Here is a 21,768-nt window from a genome sequence, read left to right on the forward strand (position 1 = left end):
TTTTTGCTGCCCCCCAAATCCTTCATCACAAAAGAATTTGCTAAATGTTGTTTCAACCCCTTAATGCGATCCATGTTAGACCTTGCGACAAGCATATCATCAACATATAAACATAAAGTAATGTAGCTATCATCATCCAACCTCTTAAAATAAACACAATGGTCTGAATGACAGTGACTCTATCCATGCTTAGTCTTAAAACTATCAAATTTAATATATTATTGCCAAGGTGCTTGCTTCAAGCCATATAATTTTTTTTTCAATCTGCACACTAAATTCTCCTTACCTTTGACCTCAAATCCCTATGGATGTTCCATATATATTTCTTCATCCAAATCACCGCAAAAAAAGCTATTTTAACATGAAGTTGTTCCAGATGCAAATGTTTAGTAGCCACAATACTTAAAACAGAACGAATAGAAGTCATTTTAACAATTGGAGAAAAGGTCTCATCAAAATCAATGTGCTTTTTCTATACAAATCCTTTTACAACTAACCTGACTTTGAATATTTTCTTACCTCCATCTGCCTTTTCAACCTATGAACCCATTTATTTTGTAAAGCCTTTTTCCTTGCAAGTAACTTACGTAATGCTCAAATTTGTTTTTTCAGCATGGAGTTCACTTCTTTTGTCATTGCAAACTCCCACTGAATCTTTGTATCCAGCTACATAACTTCATCATATCCTTCTGATCCACCAACATCTGTTAATAAAATAGAGTACAAAGAGGGTAAGAACTTTTAGGAGGTCTACTTAGGCTTGTTGACCGTCTAACATTTATTGGAGTTTGTGGTATTTATTGTTGCTATTATCGCGAAGCATGAGGGGCCATTAGGACATCATCTTTTTGAGTATCATCCAACACTACATAATCATTTTCTTTCTTCTCATGCTGCTGCAATAGATCTTTGTACAACAGTTTCTCATTGAATATACATTCCTTGCTTCTTATAATTTTATGATTTTCAAAATCCCAAAGTCTATATCCAAATTCATCAATGCCATATTTAATAAATATACATTTCTTTGACTTAGATTCTAGCTTGGTCCTATTTTTAGAATCTACATGTGCAAAAATTCAATATTGAAGGTTTTGAGAAAAGATTAACTCACCTTGCTGCCTGACCATCTTGGTGTTTTTAAGACATACAAGCAAGTGAGAGAGAGGTTTAGCTAGAAATGACTTAAAAATGAAATTCAAAAATTTGTTTAGGAGTGTCCAATTTGTCAACAAAATAAAAACTAGAATACATACCCTGCTGGTCTATTGCAGCCCCAGCGTATTCTCAATAAAAAATGAAGAAGTAGCTCAATGGATTTCATCATAGGTTTACTAACCATCCAAGGAATTTGTCTATGTTGTAGTTGACAGGTGAACCAAATTTGCCTATTTATTTACAATTTGACCAATGTTTACAACAGTACAAGAGGCAGTTCTATTTTTGAAAGAATTTTTTATATCACATGGGTTGCCTTGAAATATAGTTAGTTAAATTGAGTAGATTGGAGCTCACTCCGAATATGAGCTTCCATTCACAGATTGATGGCCAAATGGTTGGAGGGCTGTTTGAGAAATTACATTTTGTGGCAGTTGAAAGTATGGGTGAAGTGGCTACATTTGAGTGAGTATTGCTATAATTCTACCAGATGTGCACTAATATGTCTCCACTTTTGCTTCTTTATGAGTTTGAACCACCAAGCTTCATGGATTTACTGCTTGGAGATAGTTGAGTGCCCAAAGCTAAAGATTTGTTGCTGCAAAGTCAAGATATTGTGAAATCACTTAAGGAGAACATTCAAGAAGCCCAAAATCAGCAAAAATAATATGCAAACCGGCATAGAATTGAGAGGTGTTTTGAGGTTGGTGACTTGGTGTGCTTGAGATTGCAGCCCTATAGACAATCCTTTCTAAAACAAAGTGGTTCAGAAAAGCTTAAACCTAGATTTTATGGTCCTTACCAAATTGTTAAGAGAGTTGGGAAAGTAGAGTAGGAATTGGAGTTATGAGCAAACAACAAGGTACATAATTTTTTTCACATTTTACGATTGAAGAAAGCTTTGGGACATAATGTCAGTCCATCAACTATCTTGCCACCTTTGGATGAGGAAGGGAGATGATTTTTATCCCAAAGGCCATCATTGGAAACAACAAACACACTCTTAGGAAGCATGTGATCAGAAAGTACTTGGTGAAGTGGAAAGACTTAATAGTGGAAGACGCGACTTGGGAGAATGAATAATTCATAATGCATCCAAGACTAAAATTGCTCGAGGACAAGCAATTTTGGGTAGGGAGGACTATAATGTCCCCCTCAAAACATTAAATAAAATCTTTATCTTGATATTAGATGCCAATCCCCACTAGCATCTCTAATATCAACATTAAATATATTTCTTGGTGCTCATTTTATATATAATCAAGATAAAAAGAAATATGTTTTGAAGGAATTTAAAAAATCAGAAGAATAAAAGGTGGGTGTTCGTCGGAGAGGCCATAGTGGAGGAAATGACAAAGTGAGGAGGAATATTGCAGGAATACATAGAAGCTTCTAGAGAAATGCAAAGTTCTTAGGGGATTGCAATCTTCGGCATTGCAAAACATACCTAGGATAGGGGTTTTTGAAAAGGTTGAAGAGATGTGAACAATGGGAAGAATCAAAGAATGTCACTGAGTCTTCTAGAAGAAGCTAATCTAAACATTGCTTTTGAAAGGTGATTAGTTCATTGCGTATATAGATGAAGTCAAGCAATTCACATGACAAGATTGGTTTTTGGTAGTTTGAAGAGTAACCAGATCTTGAGTTGCTCGCAATGGTAGTCACATTGTTCCAAAAATCTTGACATGTTTTACAACCATACGAGCCAACATTGCATTTGTTATTGACAGTAGTGAGACATTTCCAAATGGCCAAGAAAACTATTGTGATGACTTACTTGTGCTATTGCTTAAGATAAGGGTGTGGGAATCACTTGAGTTGAAGACGACAAAGCCTTTCACAAATGTTACTATTCCCAGCTAGCGGCTACAATGAATGTTGAAAAACTATATAGAATAGAGTTTGGGGGGACACTATGCTAGCGTAAGTCATATTGGGATCATTTGGATAGTTAAAAACCATATATCAGGAGTTGAGCTGTAAGGTGCATAGAGGACCTTAGACTCAAAGAATATCATCCACAGGAAATGGACACAAATTGCATTAGAGGTAAAATTCTGGAGGGGATGCAGTAAGAAGAACAACATTATGTCCAAAGTCTGGTAATTAGAACCACTGAATCTAAGTGTGGGAAGGAGCTGACTACTAATGAAGAGAGTCAGTGACAAGTATTAAGGTTATATTATATTATAGCCTATTGCATGTAACTGCTAGAACATTGAAAAGTATTTACATGGTCTTGAGTACTATTTCTTAGTAATGAATTGTGTCATGTGGGCTCACCATTAACCAAAACATTGAAAACAACAAAAGAGGAACAAGTAATACAACTCATCGCATAATTGATCGATTTACTTCCAAAACTAAAGGCAATTAATACTGTATGGAAGAAGCTCTATTTGACCCTATCGTATGCTTTTGCCATATCCAATTTCATGAACATAGCCTCTTAGAGGCCACCATAGAATGCACAAGTTTTGTTGCTAAAACAATACCATCTGGGATATGACTTCTAGGCATAAATCCAACTTGCTCTTTAGAGATTACTCTATCTAGTCATGTGTTGAGCCCTTTTGCAATCAACTTCGTGATTATTTTATAGATCAGATTACACAATGCTATAGGTCTAAATGAATCAAGAGAACTGGTTCCATGCTTTTTTAGAATTAGAGCAAGAAGTGTAGCATTCAAAATGTCAAGCTTATGCTTATTCCCAAAGGACTGTCGCACAACTTCAAATAGATAGATATTTTTAATAATTTTTGAGAACTCTTGGTAAAATTCTATAGGGAAGCCAATTGGCCCTAAGCTTTACCCTTCCTCATTCCAAACACTATTGCCTCTTTGCCAGATAGTGATATAGGCTTAATAAGATCTCGATTCATTTCATTGATAACTATGGAAGGAATACATTCAAGCACCAACCCTTCCTCCACGTTTGTAGGAGCAGATACTCTACAAACAAATTTAAATAGGAAACTAGTAGTTTCTTAAGTAATCTCCCTCTAAGAGAATAAAAGAACCCCTTTTGAGTAAATGAGAGAAGTAAGATAACTCACCTATCTTCTATCCTTTGTTGTATTATGAAAACACTTTATATTGTTATCCCCTTCCTATAGCCAATCAATCTGAGCCTTTTGTTATTAGTGAATCTTTTCAATGAGCTCCCATTCCTCCAACTCCTTTGTCACAATTGCTTCCTCTCTATAGAAAGCATCGAATAAACCATGATGTCTAATTTGACAAGTAATAGCATCAACCGAAGATTGAGTGTTCCTTTTAGCTAGGATTATACTTCCAAACCACCTCCTATTCCATCTTTTTAACTTATGCTTTATGTATTGGAATTTCTTGACAATTTAGTACGTTGTAGTACTATAAGATGCCTTCCTTTATTCCACCAATCCAACATAAGATCATGAAGAAGAGTTTACTGAAGCCACACAATTTGAAACTTAAAAGAGGTGTTCTTTATTGCTCGGAACTTGGTAGTTGAAAACTTGATTGGCCGGCATTCAGATCCTTCCCTATCTAAAATATCATAATAGGTAGTCCAACTACCTTTCATCCAAAACAAGATACAAGGAATGTGTCCAACCTCTTAGCTATAGCCTATGCCTTGCATCTTGTATTATTCCAAGTAAACATTCCATTAGTGGGTTCAACATCCACTACCTTTAGCAACCAAATATAATTTCTTAGAACCCCTGCAAAAAGCTTCAAGGATGGAGTTTCCTCCCCTCTTTTCTTCTAGACTAGATTGCGTTAAAATGACCTACCAATATCCTAGGAGTAGAGGAGCAAGTAAACAGACAAAGTGAATATGTGACCGAAGCAAGAATTTTTCCATAATATCAATTTGAGCATAAACATTAGTAAAAGGAGATTCTCTTTGAGTTCACAACTTGTGATCACCAAAGAAATAGAAGACTTACTAGAAATCCACTAAAGTGGGACAAGCCTACAAGGATCACAGAAGAGAGCAATACCTCTAGAGTTATCCTAAGTCCCATTGCATTGACAATTATATGTTGCCCAAACTTTAGATGCCCTATTAAGCATATTATCCAGAACTAACTTGGTTTCTTGGATAAAAGCCACATACAGAGAGCAAGAACAAATCAACTCTTGAAGAGTCTTTTGTCTAGGGATTTTATTCAACACCCTTACATTCCAATAAGACAATCATTTCAGAGATGAAGGAAAGAGACTGTCGGTGGGTGTCAGAGATCTAGACTCCACCAATGTCTCTCCAACTAGCTTAATCTTTTTCCAATCCTTCTTTCTGACTTCTTTAATCTTCTTAGGGCCCCCTTTTTGAAAACCTTTTGATGAATACCCAAGTCAGATAAGGTATAATCGCTTTTGTTGCCCCTTTGTTAATCTTTCTCCATAGATGACACAAAACATACTAAAAATGGCCCAACCTATATTTTGATACCTCCACTTGACCCTAGTTTGCTTTGAAGCCCATGTCGTTCATTATCTAGAACTCCTGTAACCAAAAGATCCTGACCACTCGACATGCTAGCAATAGGCCCATCAATTTTTTAAAGATTTTCTAAAGCCTCAAACCTATTAAAAATCTCATCAGTCTCCCTATCATAAAGGTCCTCTTGTGCCCTCTTCCCCTATAACAAGTTGTAATTGGAATAAAGTCATCCTTGTCTTCCATAATAGGAGCTTTCCCTTTATCTTGTTTAGGAGGAGAAATGACTGACCCCCCTCTAAAAACCTTGTAAATTTAGATTTAGGGCACATCTATTGTAGATGCCCATAATTATCGCAAATCCAACAACGAAATGGTAGAGTTTCATAATCAAGCTGTTGGATCTAATATTTTGGACCCAGCTGAATTTCTATAGAATCAAGGCTTATTCGAATCAAGTTAACACAAATCAGGTATAGATGATTACCTTTTTCTCCATAGTTTGTTGTGAAGGATCCATTAGCTTACCAGCCTGTGCTGCAATTAAGTTGAAAATTTCCTCTATCCATAATCCCCAAAGAAACTATAGAAGTTTCACCCAAACAGGAACCTACAAGAAAAGCTCTTTTGTAGGGTTGAATCCAACATACCATGGCTTGATGAAAAGACCAGTCTGATTATAGAAATGGAACCCCTTTCAAAAGCCCTATTTCTATCCGACATGTATGAAGAAAAACCCAAAAATAGATATTAGCAGCCAACATCACTTCCCTTTCTCCTTCCAAATTCCATGTGTGCCTAGCCCATGGCTCCAAGAAGGGTAGTGACACTCAATTTCCCATGAATTTGCAAATCAAAGCATGATTTGTTAAATAATCAATGTCTTCCTCAACAAATTTAGGGGGAGTCACAACAACCGGTTTGGTATCACTCATAGCGGGGCATTCATTTACCTTAATAGGCCTAAAGCCCCCAAATTGAGAAAGATTTTCTCCCATGTTTGCACTACTGGCACCATATATAGGATTTTCATGGATGTATGTGGAAGGGCTGCCTCCGATCATGAGATCCTTAAAAGCACATTTATTCCTCAAAAAAATTGCTCTGATTCACACAAATCACAGTCCCAAAGAGCCTTACAAGAAAGAAGAGAAACAAATACTTGAGACGTGAAAGAAGGAAAAGCTACTTGCCCCACACGATAAGAAAACAGCAAAACGTGAACTCAAACACCAGTTCCAATATGCAAAACATGAACCCAAATGCCATTTCCAAAGTGCAAAATAGAACCACCAAATTGGATGGTCAAAGGCCCCACACAACTGACATTTAGATCACCAAGCGGAAAGAATGAATGCGATAATGGTTCCCCACATCCCAGCAACAGAAAGAAAATTCCCTGACAGGTTGCTCTCCCCTGACGACTACCACCAGTGCCCTCTCTTAGCAAAAACTTACACACTCACAATTTCAACATAAGCCAGGGCTTGAGACCCTAGTCCACACTGCTCAATAAAAATCCCAGTAGCAACATTCTCCTCTTGGACATGGATCAATTAAAATCACAAATTATAATTTAAAGATTTTAATCATGGGATCTTTCTCTGCAAGAGGGTTTTCTGATTTTTTCTCCAAAAAGTCATGACTGATATTTCATGGATCAATTAAAATCATAAATTATAATTTAAAGATTTTAATCATGGGATCTTTCTCTGCAAGAGGGTTTTCTGATTTTTTCCCCAAAAAGTCATGACTGATATTTCAATTTCTGAGTAATTTTGATTTTTTCTTAAGTCATTTTTGGGTTTTGATTGGTTTTTCTTGTAAAAGTTCATATCTGGCTCTTTCAATTTTCTCTTTAAAAGCCCTGTTTGGGATTCTGATTTTTCCATATTAATCATGTCTGGCATTGCTGGTCTCAGGGGTTTTTGATTTTTTCCACAAGAAAGCTTTGGAGGGTTTGGCGATTATTTTTACAAAAGTTGTGTGTTTTTGCAATCATTTTTTTGTCTTAGTTCTCATCTGCAAATTTTTTTTGACAATTTTTTTGAACAAAATTATGGCTGATTTTTTCAAGCAGTCTGAGTTTGACAAATTTCTCCTCAAAATTGTGATTTCAATTTTAGAAGCTGTTCTCAGTATCTCTGGCTATAGGGGGGCAATTTTGTTTCCCAACAATAGGTTGGAAAGTTTGTGGTTATCTTGGTCATATCTAAAATTTCTGCAGAATCAAGGAGGGTTTAAGCAGCAGACTCATTTTGCAGAGTTCTTTTCTATGCATTCATGACTAGAAGGGGGTAGCCTTCTGTGCATTCATGATCAAAAGACCTGCGGATTATGTCTTCTGTAGGGTAGTTAGAGTGATGACCGCAAGGGGAGGGTATTAAAATAATGTAATGTTCTTTAAAGATCATCTTAGTTTAGTTAGTTTCTAATTCTGGCTCCTGTTAACAAGTGTTTCGTTTAGAAACATCTTCATGCCATCTCTTATAAATAGAGTTGTTTTTCACCATGTTAATTATCAATTTATTAAACAAGTTTTCCCTACAACAATGGGCCGAAGAAAAGTTGCGAGTACTTGGCAAGTAGTTAAATTATATCCAAGTTTTTAGTCTATAAAAGAACCCTAAACAGTGTTTTTGAGCTCCATTTTTTCCCCTCTTTAGTGGATGGAGACCCCTTCATTTGCTGTTTGTATTGTATTATCTGTTCTACATAGGATACACTCGATTTGGTTCTTGAAGATTCATTTAAATTTTTCCAATTTTAGAATATGAAAGTAAGTCTTTATGATGTATATATCATAAATACAATCTGATATAATAGGATATACTGTGGATTATGTAATTGTTCTTTCGGAAAATTTGTGCATAGAGGGGGGAGAAAAACATTTAAATTTTTCTTTGATCTTGTAAGGTAAGAAGCCTTCTTAAGTAGATTAGAAGTTGATTTTTTTCATTATATATATATATGTAGTTTTCTTTTAGTCCAATTTGCCGTTAGATATAATTATGCAGCAAGTGTACAGTAAGCAATAAATCCCTTATACATGTTCATGATTTGGAAATCCACTCTTACATGTTTTGTTCTGAAATATGTTTTGTCTTGCAGGCATATCTGAAGCAACAACTCATCAGTGTTATTATTGATAGCAATTTTAAAGCAGCAAAGCCAGCTGTTGACAAGGGTGAGTTTCATGACACACCAATTAATTACTATTACTAATATACGTAGATTGAGTTGAAACAAAGATTTGTTCCCGAGTTTATTGGTTTTTGGTGGTGTTTAGTTTTATTATCTTATTTAGCTTTACTTATACTCCAGAACATATTTTATCTTTTTCATATAATCTGATAATTTTTCATTGCCTAAAGAAGTTGCTTATGATCTTTAAAGCCTAAATAAATTGCATTTAATTATTTGATTCAGAAAATGAGTAAAAGATATAATTTTATTAATGTCTAACAAAAGACCAACAAAGTGGTTAAGGGAGTGCCAGAAAAAGAAATTGCTTTTATTTTCACAAAATCTGAAACATCAGAATGTCAGTAGCCTGAATTACTTGCTTTCAAAGTCTGGATGCAAAGAATGCATAAGAACAATTACTTATATTCAATTTTCATAGTTGGAAAACTTCCACTCGGCAACAACTCGCCAAGCCCCTAAAAGTTTGTTCGGGAAAAAATCGGCCAATTTCATAAAAAAACTCGGGAAAAAATTGGGAACCTAAGAAACTGTTAAATTTCAATTAAAAATACATTTATTTGCAAATTTCAATGAGAAGATGCATTTAACGAGTTAATTAAAGAGAACACAAAAGAAACAAACGGAGTTTAGCTAAGTTGCAGGTTTGGATTCCGGTACGGATGTGGGTTTGAGATTCAGGTTTGAAATTGGTCCAGTTTTTCGTTGGGTTGGGTTTGGATTCGTCTGTAAAACAACATATGTTTTTTTTAAAAATGTGTGTGTGTGTATGCAACAACAAATAAGTCCATACACAACTCTACTAATGTTAAACCAAAATAGTAAAATACACCACCATATCTATGTTTCAGTTCATTAGGATATTAATTGCATCATTTAGCTATGAATACAACATGATACACTCGCTTGGTCACATGCATGGGGCATATTTCCATATCAAGGTGGCAATATGAGAATGAAAGGAATCATCAAAAGATAAGTGCAATTATCTAAATTTTTATTTTTTATTCGTTAGAGGATTTCTAACTAGGCTAGATCAAAAGTTGAGATTCAAATTTGAAGCCTTGGATTCAAAGATATAGTTGGTTTTTCATAGAAGTTCCTCTATAATGGTCAACATGGATTTCCTCTATGAGCAAGTTTTCATTTTCATTCGCAAATGCATAAATGACATAAAAACCATCTTTTTGGCCTTTTTAGTGGATACTTTTAGGGTTGGGAGGATCAAATAGCTCAAATTAGACAAAATAGAGCACATTAAAAAAGTTATAAAAATTGTTTTGAGACCAAATTCGGTTTGGGTTTGGCCCCTATGCAGCAAATTCTTCAAAATTCGCTCCAAATTCTGCCTAGGTTCCTCTAACAGAATTTGTAGCCAATCTGTAGCTTCGTAGGCAAATTTGGAGAGACTTTGTACATAATTGAACCAAACTTTGAAGGTAGCTAGAGAGAATTTGGTCTCAAAATCACATTCTCATGTGGAATGCTGATGACGGGATGCAAAATAGTAAATAGTTTTTGTCAAACTAGAAGTCTTGAAGTAAATAATAAATAGTAAATACATCAATACAATCACATCTTCCTCTTTCTAACTCTACTAGCAGAAAAAAGAGGGGCTCTAGTCCTTGAACAGGTGCCTCCAACTGGGCCTGGGTGTGAGTTGCGTTACTATGAAGTCCGTAGTTATGCCTCCTTGCTGGACATCCCTACTAACTGGCTCTGCGTCCTAGAAGTGGATGTATCTCCTATATGTGGCACTGGTAATGCCTCCTCTGAGCTTGAATCCTCATTGTCCGAATCCTCAATGTCATCCATTGTGAAATGAAAATCTGTTCTAGCACCCCCCTCCATGGCTTGCCTCTCCAAATTAGCAACCTCCTCTACTAAAAACAACAGACCTGGCTCTTGTGCCATCCAATTAGAATAAGGATCTATCTCGTCCAGATCAAGTGGACTAGGTATTGCTGAACTATGTGCCCTTTTTATGCACACTTAAGATTATAGTGCACATGAACATGGTCATTGAGCCTTTTTTGAGTTAATATGTTCTTTTCTTTGTGTGGATGGACTCAAATAAGCTCCAATTGCGCTCACAATTGGATGCACCACATGGTTGGCACAAGACTTTGAGAGCAAAGTTCTTTAGATTGGGGGTATTTCCACCCCAAGTTGACCACTAACCATCTTCAGCACAAAATATAATAAGTTATAATGCAATGAAAAAAGATAATAAGAAAACACAACTTATTAATTTGCAAAAGTTTTTAAGTTCAAACTTTGACGATTTATTTGGGGCTTTGTTGATGTCAATTTTGTACCACTACATAACATATAGGAATTGAATACTTGATATGAAATATCAAACACTCAACCTTCTCTTGAAAAGTAAATACTCATGAAGACATGAGAAAAACTCCAATGTTCCTTAAACCTGTGGATACTAATTCAGTTATGTTAATGTGATTCGCTGGTTAATCATGTAGGCGACCTTACATTGTTCATTCAAGGATTGTCGAACTCTCGTTGTGATGGTGATGATGTCTAGTTTTGCAATGTATACGAGGGCCAAATAATGTTGATGGTGATGGTGATGGTGATGGAGGGTGTGTTTGCCAATGATGCTTCTCCTTTCTAACTTTCTAAGAATGAACTCCAATTACTCAACTACTTGCTGCTTTACCCTACTCCTATGAATAGAAAGATTAACTAATGGACGGGGATCAAATCTGATGAAAGCTTACCAGCGGCTTCACCTCCATAGATGCAATGATTCAAGGCAAGAAAAACTAGATTACCACACAAGGCTTCCTAACCACGCTAGGATGCTAGTGGCCTAGCTTATAGATCCCTATCAAACATCCACTAATATCACCATACAACTATCCATCTACTCTCACTCTTAATAACTTTCTTGAAATAAAATCTACTTTAACAATTTCAATGATATTTAATTCTAACTATTGGAAGTATTGAAATAAATTCTACTTTAACAACTTCAATGATACTTAATTCTAACTATTTGAAGTAGAAACCATGTAATAACACCAAGTTTTCTTATCACCATGCAACTCACAACAATGATAAGAGAAGCAATTTTGGTATTATCTTAAGCAACAATTTTCGTCAACCCTATTTAACTTTAACTATTAGAAGTAGAAACCATGCAATAACACCAAGTATTCTTATTACCATGCAAGTCACAACAATGATAAGAGAAGCAATTTTGGTATTATCTTAAGCAACAATTTTTTTCAACCCTTTACAAATGAGAGCAAATGGCCTTACATAGAGGCCAAAATTACAACCAATGATAGAGATTAAGAGGCAAAATCAACGATCCAAATCAAATCCCAGAAACCCTAATTAGGGTTGCCACCCCATCGGCCAATGAGAAGACGCCACCTCATCAATGGACCAATGAAAAAAAGGAAAAGTGGCAACCAATGAGAAGGCACCAAAATGGTAGCCAGTCAGAATCAGACACCTATCCTACCCAAGAAGAAGGAGAATTTGCCACTTGGGCTTACATTAAATGATCTTTTACTATAATTCTACCCTTTTCTTTCATTTTTTTAGTGAAGGCAATGAACTTGGCTAGCCTTTCGTTGACTTCCTTCATGGGAGGGCAAAGCGTATGCTTCATCTTAAGCTCAGCTGAATTTATCATGTTGCTTGCTGCTTGTAGTGTCTTCTCATATTCTTTCGCATATTCGATAAAGGCATTGAGGGAGGCAAGGGTACCCAAATGTTTCTTCTTGATGACAACCTTCCCCAACTTATCCAATCTTGATCCAAATTCTGATCCAAATTCTGTCTCATTGACGTTCTCCTCTTTGATATCTTCAAAATCAAGTGTAGCTCCAACATTGCTCATCATGGTTGAAATGGAAGTGTCAATGCCTGGGCTGAGTTGTGCAATTTCATTTCGTATCTCTAAAAGTATCCTCAATATGATAGTCAAGGCAACAAACCAAGACTCCAGTGTACTCGTTCCTCCTTCATCTACCAACTTGGTTCTCTTCAAATATCTCTTTGGTAGCTTGATAAATGCCTGTAGCTTAGGAATGGCTAAGTCCATGACTAGAAGGAAATCCTTCCACTCCCCTTCAAATGTCCTAAATTTGTCTCTAATAGCCACCAATGACCTAAATGTTGAGATAAAGGAAGGCAAGAAATTTTGCCCATCTTGAATTATATCATGGATCCAATCTTTGATTTCGTACAACTGAGCCGATATTTCTTATATGTTGCTCTCGCTATCTTGCAGAAGGGCTGCCTGATGCAACTGTTGGATAGGCTGATAATCTCTCCAATACTTGTTCTCGGCCTCCAACTTTACAATCCTCTCGTTTGCTTTTCTCAATCTTTCTCTAATTGAAATCATGTCTTCCTAGATCTCCTCACATTCCATGTCATCCGTGATTCTTCCCAAGTTATGCTCTACTATCTCATACTCTTGGGCTACAATCTCATCTATTACCTTGCTAACCTTTGGTATAGCAATTTGAACTTTTCGGTGACCCTCATCATTGCTCTTGATTACCTTTGCCATCATTTTTGCTATTTGTTTCTGTTTCTCGCTATCCTCCTTTTCTACTAACCCTTGAATATCTTCAACCGTTCAGACAATCACCACCTTGCCTCTTGGCATAAGCATTTTCCTTAACCATAGTAGTGCAGTAATGCAGTGCATATCCCAAATCTGGATTTGGTTCGACTAGCAAAGCATCACCAACAACCTCAGTCGCCTGGCTTATTTCCTCAATATCAATTGGCCTATCCTCTTCTTTACTAGTGATTGTCACATCATCTCCATGTTGGTTCTCCGAGAGAGGAGCGTACTTGGTACTATCACTATAACCGCTTGATTCTTAATCAAAGCTCACCTCTATTGCGGCCCCTTGTCCACTTGTATTGTCCCCTTGGCTTCTAGCCTCAATTATGCTCTCCCTTGACGGTTTTGCATTCCGTCTCTTTGTTGGAGGCTCCTAATGTTCTTTATTTTTCTCAACCTCCAGATTTCTCTTCTTGCTCTTAACTATTCTTTGTTGGTGGCTATTGCCTTCACCTTTTTGCCCGATTGACTCCGCTAGACGTTCTTCCTTCAGTTTCATCTTCTCATAAGTAAGGCGTACTCCGACTTTGTAATTGCCTTAACTTCTCATTTTACCATGACTCGGTGTGTAGATCCATTGTCCTTGTAACTGCCTCTAAGGAAGGATCCTGATGATTATCCCAATCCACTGGACCCATCTTTGTTCCATCGATTGCATCATAATCTTCCCTTAGCACATTTTCATCATCTTCCAGTTGATCGGGAATATCAAGGCATCTCCATCTAATTGCCCTCATCATGCTCATTGACAACCTTGAGAAAGCTAACTTTCTCACATGAAAGTCATCTTGTGCATTGACCCAAAAATCTTCTTTAGTAGGAATATGTTTGAATGTATTTCCATGAGATGCCTTGATAAGATCATTAGAGTCGAATCCTTATCTTGCTCTATACCATCCTAGATGATACCATTCTAATTCCTCCGCAGCTGCAAAGGCGACAGGATTGGGGCAAGTAACATTGCCTATTCCAAATGAGAAGGTAATCCTTGTCTCACCTTTAAGTTTTATCATCTTGTCATAATGCTCAAGTTGCCTAGCAGGTAGTTTCTATCAAAAATATCTTGTCGGTGGGTACCTTGGAAGTCTCTTGGGACAAATTGTACTTCCTGCCACTCTGATTTATGTGAATTGCGGAAATTGGACGAACCAACTTCCATACTTCTTGACCTTTTGCTTCCACTTTCGATGAGAGTGTTCTAGTAGGTGTCCCTTATAATATCCTTACTGTCTTCATGGCAAAGGCGTCATAAAACATCTTATAGTCTTTGGTGTTGTGCAAATGAAGTTGTGGATAGTACTCATACACCAAACATTGTCCTGACCCATTGCCAATCACTCCTGAGGCCTTAAGTCTAGGATTTTCATATAGTCTCGCAATCAAATAGAAAAGATAGGATCCTATATAGAATTGCTTTTGATTTTGCACTGTCATAAGTTATAACTCTAAATTCTCACTTATAATTCTAGCCCAATCAAATAGTCTCTTTCCATTTTCAATTTCATCAATAAAATAATAGATCTAGTTCTTGAATTGTATACCTTGAGCCACACCCATGATCCGACTGAGAAGCACAATAAGGTTGCCATATTCTGATTTGAAATATGACTTGGTGAGCTTTGATGACTTGGTAACTCCCTTCTTGCCTTTGTGCAACTAATTCTTCTTTAGATGAATGAGATAAACCTCGTGGTTATCTTGGAATAACTTGGCCGCCCAATTCATCATTACCTTTGTTATGCCTCTATGCTGGGGAATATTAAATACTTCTTTGACCACTTGTTCGTTGATGTTAGCCAACAGTCTCTTCTCTTCATAAAAAATGATGGACTTGGTCACAATATCAAACCGGGACGCACACTCTATTACCAATTCCGGACAAGGCAAGGTAGGACGAAAAGTTGTTGTATGTACAATTCCGCTCTTGTAGATCTTCTTTGCCATGCGGGATTGTCCTTCCTTCAATCTATCCTTTAACTGTACCATGTTCATCGTGTCGATATTGGTGTTGCTTATTCGCCTCACTTTTGAGAAGAAGGTGGTCTTAGGCATCATGTCTTCCTTGTCTTTTTTGGTATTTGTTCCCTTTGGGTTTTTGCTTGCACTAACGTCTACCATCCTAAACACTTATTTCTGCCCCTTTGTTCTAAATGATATAGACTACACTTATCAATCTCCAACCTTCTTTCTATCAATGGAATTTAGCTTATTTCTGCCTCTTCAAGTCCTATCTCTACACTTATCAATTTCCAACCTTCTTTCTATCGATGGAATCTAGCTTATTTCCGCCTCTTCAAGTATTATCATGCAATCTACACTTATATCTCCCAACTTCAGCCTATCAGTGGAGTGATGAAGTGGTGGATGATGAGTGCAAGAAGAAAACAAGAGAAATGAACCAAGCAAGAACAAGGAATAGAATCCGCCTTTAAAACCAATCTTCACCTCTAAAAATGAATAGAATTTTACCTTAAATCTGCCTTTACCAATAATCGGGGCCTTTCAAATTCGGATCTGATCTTAGAAAATTCAATTCCGCTTGCAAATATGATGCCCTAGCAAAAAAAAATCAGAATTCACCAACCTTGCAAAATCTGCCCATGCCACTAAATCAGACCTTACATCACATTGCCCTTTCACTAAATAAAATCGCCAAATTCTGGAAGGAGAAATTGTTGCCAAAGATGGAGAAATCAGATTAAAATTGTTGCCAAATCACCAAAAATCAGGCCTCAAAAAAATTGCCCAAGCGAGGAGGAGAGAAATGCTGCCAAGAAATGGAAAAATCTGTCCCAAAAATTTCCCAAAGTCTGAAATTCGCCTCCTTTAGAAGAAAATTGCACATCCAAAGAGGAGGGAAAGCTCTTTTTATACCAAACCTTTTGCCTTTCCAAGTGGGCCGACCTGCCTAGAGGGAAAACAAAATTAAGTTAGTCCCTCAATTAATGGCTCAGATTTAAATGCAACATTAAAATTACTTAGCCCTATAGTGAAATTGGTCCGTGTAATTGCTAGTTTTGATCAGAAATTGCAAAATAGAAACAAGGTAAGTCTAGGAGATGTAAAAATTTTCATTTAATAATGTTTTGGCAATTAAAATATCATTAAAATCAAATCTAGCAAATCAAAATCAATTTTCAATTCCAAATTACCAATTTCCTCTAACATTTATAAAATCCTCTAGGCTAAATTTCAACCAAATTAATGAGATTTTACAATTCAATCCAATTTCAACCTTGCAATACCATTTCAATTTTTTTTTTTAACAAAATAAATCTTTTTCTCGGTAGTCAAAATTCGAACTCCAATTTCAATTCCACTATCAAAATTTTCCTTTTCACCCAAAAAATTTAAAGATTTTCCAAAACAACTAAATTTAACAAATTCGTTTTGAAAATGCTCAAGCTTGTACAATTATATTAAATTTTCAAAAATCCGTCTAAATGCAAAATTTGCAAATTTATCTTGCCAAATGTCGTTTTAATCATTGAAAAAATGTTGTCGTAGAAACCTATTTGGCTCGAGGATAAAATTACATGTTTTGGAAAATCAAGTTATTACCGGGTGAAAAACAAATCAAATCCCCTCCTGGCCCGAAGGCGTCCAAGGTGTAAAAATGCCAAATCGAAAACCTCTGGACAACTCCAAATTTGCTAAGGCAACAATCGAAAAAAGGGGGTCCCCAAAATTTTTGGGGTGATGGTGTGGAAACCTCACAATAGGCTTGAGTGCCTCTTGCTTTCTTTGATAGCGTAGAAGAGAACAACAAGGTCTCTCTCCACAAGACTTGTTCAGTCACAACAAGGTCTCTCTCTGCTTAATCGAATATCACACTCTCAATGCATCTAGAGAGACCCTCAATGGCCTCTCCATTAGGATACAAATAGGAATCGTCAATCCTAAAAGAAACAAAAAATGAAATCAAGTCTTGGTACACAACCTTAAAAAATAAAGTAAAATGAAGTCTTAGTAAAATCTCAAGGAGAATCGTAGTACTTGAATTTGGGGTTGAGGTAACTATGAATATACTTATTATGGTAAAATAATGAATGTGATATTAAATAATGAATTTGGGGTTGAGGTAACTATGAATATACTTATTATGGTACAATAATGAATGTGTTATTAAATAAAGATCATGAATTATCTATATATACAAGATACAAGAGAATGTTTCTATAACGAATAGGAGAGAGGAAATAGAATCATTCTTGTAGAGTGAAAAAGAAAGTTTCCATAATGAACAAAAAGAGTTTATGGAAACATTACAAAAAGAGCGATTGTTAAAAAAGGGGGAAGAGAGAGCAAATAGAAACTATCTAATATCGTAATACCCTCCCTTAATGGTCAATCTATCTTCAAATACATATATTTGCATGTCCTGAAAAAGTGTAAAAGGAAGCCTTGGGTTGATTAGAGAGGTCTGCATGTTTTGCAATATTGGTCTGTGCTAGCATTGATTATGGTAGGACGACTCTCAGGGCCCAGAACAAGTGCCTCAAGGTGACAATACTCAAGGATCATCATCATTCTTTGCTTCCAGGTATTATAGTTCTTTTTGTTGAATTGCTAACTGCCTTCTAAGAGAAGTTTGGTGAGAGATACCATGACACATTTTTGATGCAAAAAACATGAATATCTAAAAATGCACAAATTTCGAGGTAGATTGGTAGAAAACCTAGAAAAAATAAAAGGACATGTAGAAGAGAGCTTGAACAATGCACAAAAAAACTGAAATTAGATTCTTAATCTGCTGGCTCGAAATTTGAGGCACAAAAAATGATGCATCCAGGAGAAAAAAAGACAGACCTAGTTGAGATCTGCAAAAACCCAAGAATCTGCCAAAAGTTTTTAAAACTGGCATGGAAAAAAGAGATTTTCGAAAGAAACCCTAGCTGTTTTTAATAAAACGAAGAAATGGTAGATTCGACTAAAAAAAATGGTGGAAAAAGAAATTGGTGGACGAAAAAAAGAGAAAGGGTTGAAAACACCCTAGACGCCACCTTTTGCAGAAGATGTGCAGAAAAAGTCAGCTGAAAAATGCCTAGAAAGGTGGCCACGAAATTGTAGAAAAAATTGGAGGCCAAATCCCTAGTCGAGTTTGGAGGAAAAAGAAAGATGCAAATTTTGAACACAGGTAAATATTTCAAAAATTTTAAACTAAATATTTCAAAATAGAAATAACTTTTTTTTCAAAGAGGTGAGGAATTTGCTGTAATATCGTATTATGATAAAATAATGAATATATATTTAAACAAAGATCACGAATGATCTATATATACAAGATACAAGATAATGTTTCTATAACGAACATGAGAGAGGATATAGAAACATTCTTGTAGAGCATAAAAGAAAGTTTTTATAACGAACAAAAGAAGTTTATGGAAACATTACAAAAAGACTCAAGAGTGAACATTAGAAAGTCATAATAGAGAGTAAATAGAAACTATCTAATATTGTAATAATACTTATCCATCTACCTAAAATGAAACCTTATTTGTTCTGGTGGTGTTTCTTAGCCTTTTAGTCTCTTAAGTATTATCCAAGATTTATTAGAAGTAATGCACTATTCTAGAAATAGGTGACTTAAGAATATCAAATCTATATTGTTGGTGTAGGTCTTGTGTCAAGAACACAATCAATGGTGCAGGAATGCCTTAATAAAATGATGTAAGCCTAAGGGCACTTGTGATGCAAGTAGTATAGGGATGTTGCAATAAAGCCCCAACGGTCACATGGGTCCATAATGTAAGGACACCAAGATATTGTAAGCCAAAATTGGGCACAAATTGGAATTCAGGACCTAATAGGGATTTTTTTGGTGAAGAACTGGTCATAGGAGTCAAGTGTTGAAGACCACCTCCAAAATGATGGGACCCCTCTCTTCTTTCCCATCAACCCCTTTGTTTTTACCTAGTGCTAGCTAGATGATTGGTGGGTAAAGAAATAGGCTCGAGCAATGTACCTCCAATAGGTTTAGCAAGGAATATCCATCATGAAGTGTAATGTCCCCTTTTTAGCATTCATAGCATGATGTTGTTGTTAGCCTATTTCCCCACGGTCCCGTAGGCTAACCAGGACATTAAAGGGGCTTAGAGGCCATTTGGCCTAAATAGTTTCAGTTGCAGGTCTTTCTGAGGGGTTTTGAGGCAACTTTGGGCATACTTACTATTTATAGTAAGTCATCTTGGGCATGGGTGGACATCCAGTGGTAGCGGTATGTCGATGGTAATTGTTTAAAATCGGCAAGAAGACTTGTTTATCATTGATAAGATTTGTTTTGCATTGATAAAGCTATTTTATAAAGTTAAATTTAAATATTTAACTTTATTAATGCATAGACTATAGTTTGTGGGAAATATTAAAATTAAAAGAGTCCCCTTTATTTTATAACACATTGGAGACATAAGTTACATAAAAGGAGTTATGTTTTATCCCACATTGAGAAAACGAAGGATGGAGCTCTTGTGAGAACACTATAAAAGAAATGGAAGAGCTTCTTTTAAGCATGCTTGGGGAAAATCAAAGAAATTGGAAAATTTTTTGGAGAACATGTCTCAATAGTTTGAAGGACGAAATCCCTTCAAGCTGAAAATCTTGACGCCATTGAAAGATATGGTCTCGAGATTCAACAGGGTAGCAGTTTGAAAAAAGCAGATACGAAAAAAGCAGCCCGAAAAAGTGGAATCGAAAAAGCAGCCCGAAAAAAGAGGAACCGAAAAAGCAGGCGGAAAAAGCAATCCGAAAAAGTAGTTCAAAAAAGCGAATCTGAAAAAGCAGTCGAAAAAGCAAATCGGAAAAAGCAAAGCAGAAGGGGCAGCATTTTAGAAAATTATTACAGCCATCTACAACCAGGGTCTTTTGTTAGTATTGTTTTTTAGGGTGTTATAAGCTTTCGGCTGTAAGTGTGCATTATACCAGCATTATCATTTTGTAATCCATGTAAATGCCAAAGTCTTGGCCATATTTCATGAGCATTGTAATTTTCATTGCAATTAAGAAGATAATAGTTGCTGGTGTCATTTAAGCAATTTAATATCATTATTTATCAGCTAGTTAGTTTGCATACCAACTGTTTGTAAAAATGCTAGTTGGCTGTAGGTGTTCATTTCTCATGCTTAGATCATATATATGCACTGAATATTGTCAAAATTAGTAGCACACTCATGTTAGGTCATTGTGTAGTCCATTGTAGTCTTCTAGCACAAGATTCTCATTGATGCAAATTGAAGAAAAAGTCATTTGAAGCTAGCTGAAATACTATATCAGTCATACGTCCCTTGCATGTGAATTGTTTGATGAAATTCCTTGAGCTTTCATCAGCATTTTTGAGGGCAGATTTGAGGAGGGTCATTACAGTGGTATCAGAGCTTGCTTGCAAAGTGTTTGACGAAATGTCAAACAACTGAAGTATAAAGATTTTTGATGTTTGAAGAAGTTATAACCTATTGGGGTTATTACAGTGGTATCAGAGCTTGCTTACAAAGTGTTTGACGAAATGTCAAACAACTGAAGTATAAAGATTTTTGGTGTTTGAAGAAGTTATAACCTGTTGGGGTTATTACATGAAGAGAGTACCGAGTATGGACCAAATAGGGGTTTTGAAAGTTGGACACATCTCCAACCGTTGGTATAGAAGCAAATACTATACAACCCCAATCAGCCATTGTTAACTACTGCTTCCTCACGAGAATCACATTTGATTGGAAGTTCCAAAAACCTTTCCAACAAATCCATTTTGTGTGTATCCTGTACTCAGGGAGTTCATGAGGCTATATTTCTAAGAGGCATTCTGTCAAACAATTCATGTGCCTTATCTAAGCTTACACATTTTCGGCAATTGTAGTTGCACCAATTGGCAAAATTCCTCAATTTTTTATCTTGTGATGTACATCCATACTTGATTCCAAGCTCCCATTTTAGCACAGGCTGGACAATGTTGATAAAGCTTGAAACTTGCTAATCGCATGTGTGAAAGTAGTTAAAACTCTTTCCATGAAACACGTTTTGAGCAATCTGCATCAAAGGGAAGTCTACAAGGAAATAGGGATCTTTGGTAAAAAGCTTATGAATAAGAAAATAAAATTGAAGCTAATCACTTGTTTGAAGATGTTAGTAGTTGAAATTGGAGGAAATGAAAATTTGAGGACGGAGGCACTGAGAGAAAACAAGGGATCCGTTGTTTGCCTAAACAAAGCATAAAATCATGTTGTGTGGAGCATGTGGAATAAAGGAAGCTCAGTTACATGTTTTGCAGTTCACCGTGGACACCTAGTGCAAAGATACATAAGGAGAGAATCCACTGCTCTCCACATAGCATGGGTGTAGGTCAACCTAAGTGAAGGAGGGTCAAACCTCTCCA

The 21,768-nt window shown here is 36.1% G+C and overlaps 1 protein-coding gene across 2 annotated transcripts in view; it reads left to right on the forward strand.

The window, feature by feature from the left end:
* Positions 1 to 21,768, forward strand: part of LOC149548301 (Transducin/WD40 repeat-like superfamily protein) — a 186,694-nt gene that overhangs the window by 136,233 nt on the left and 28,693 nt on the right. For both annotated transcript variants that reach the window (XM_089792396.1, XM_089792395.1), the window contains exon 11: positions 8,699 to 8,774. In XM_089792396.1, the coding sequence (XP_089648522.1) occupies positions 8,699 to 8,774 (76 nt within the window). The remainder of the gene's footprint in view (positions 1 to 8,698; positions 8,775 to 21,768) is intronic.

The sequence above is a fragment of the Cupressus sempervirens genome, chromosome 7 (assembly GCF_028749045.1).
Source record: "Cupressus sempervirens isolate cs-2001-9-10 chromosome 7, ASM2874904v1, whole genome shotgun sequence".
Classification (NCBI taxonomy): domain Eukaryota; kingdom Viridiplantae; phylum Streptophyta; class Pinopsida; order Cupressales; family Cupressaceae; genus Cupressus; species Cupressus sempervirens.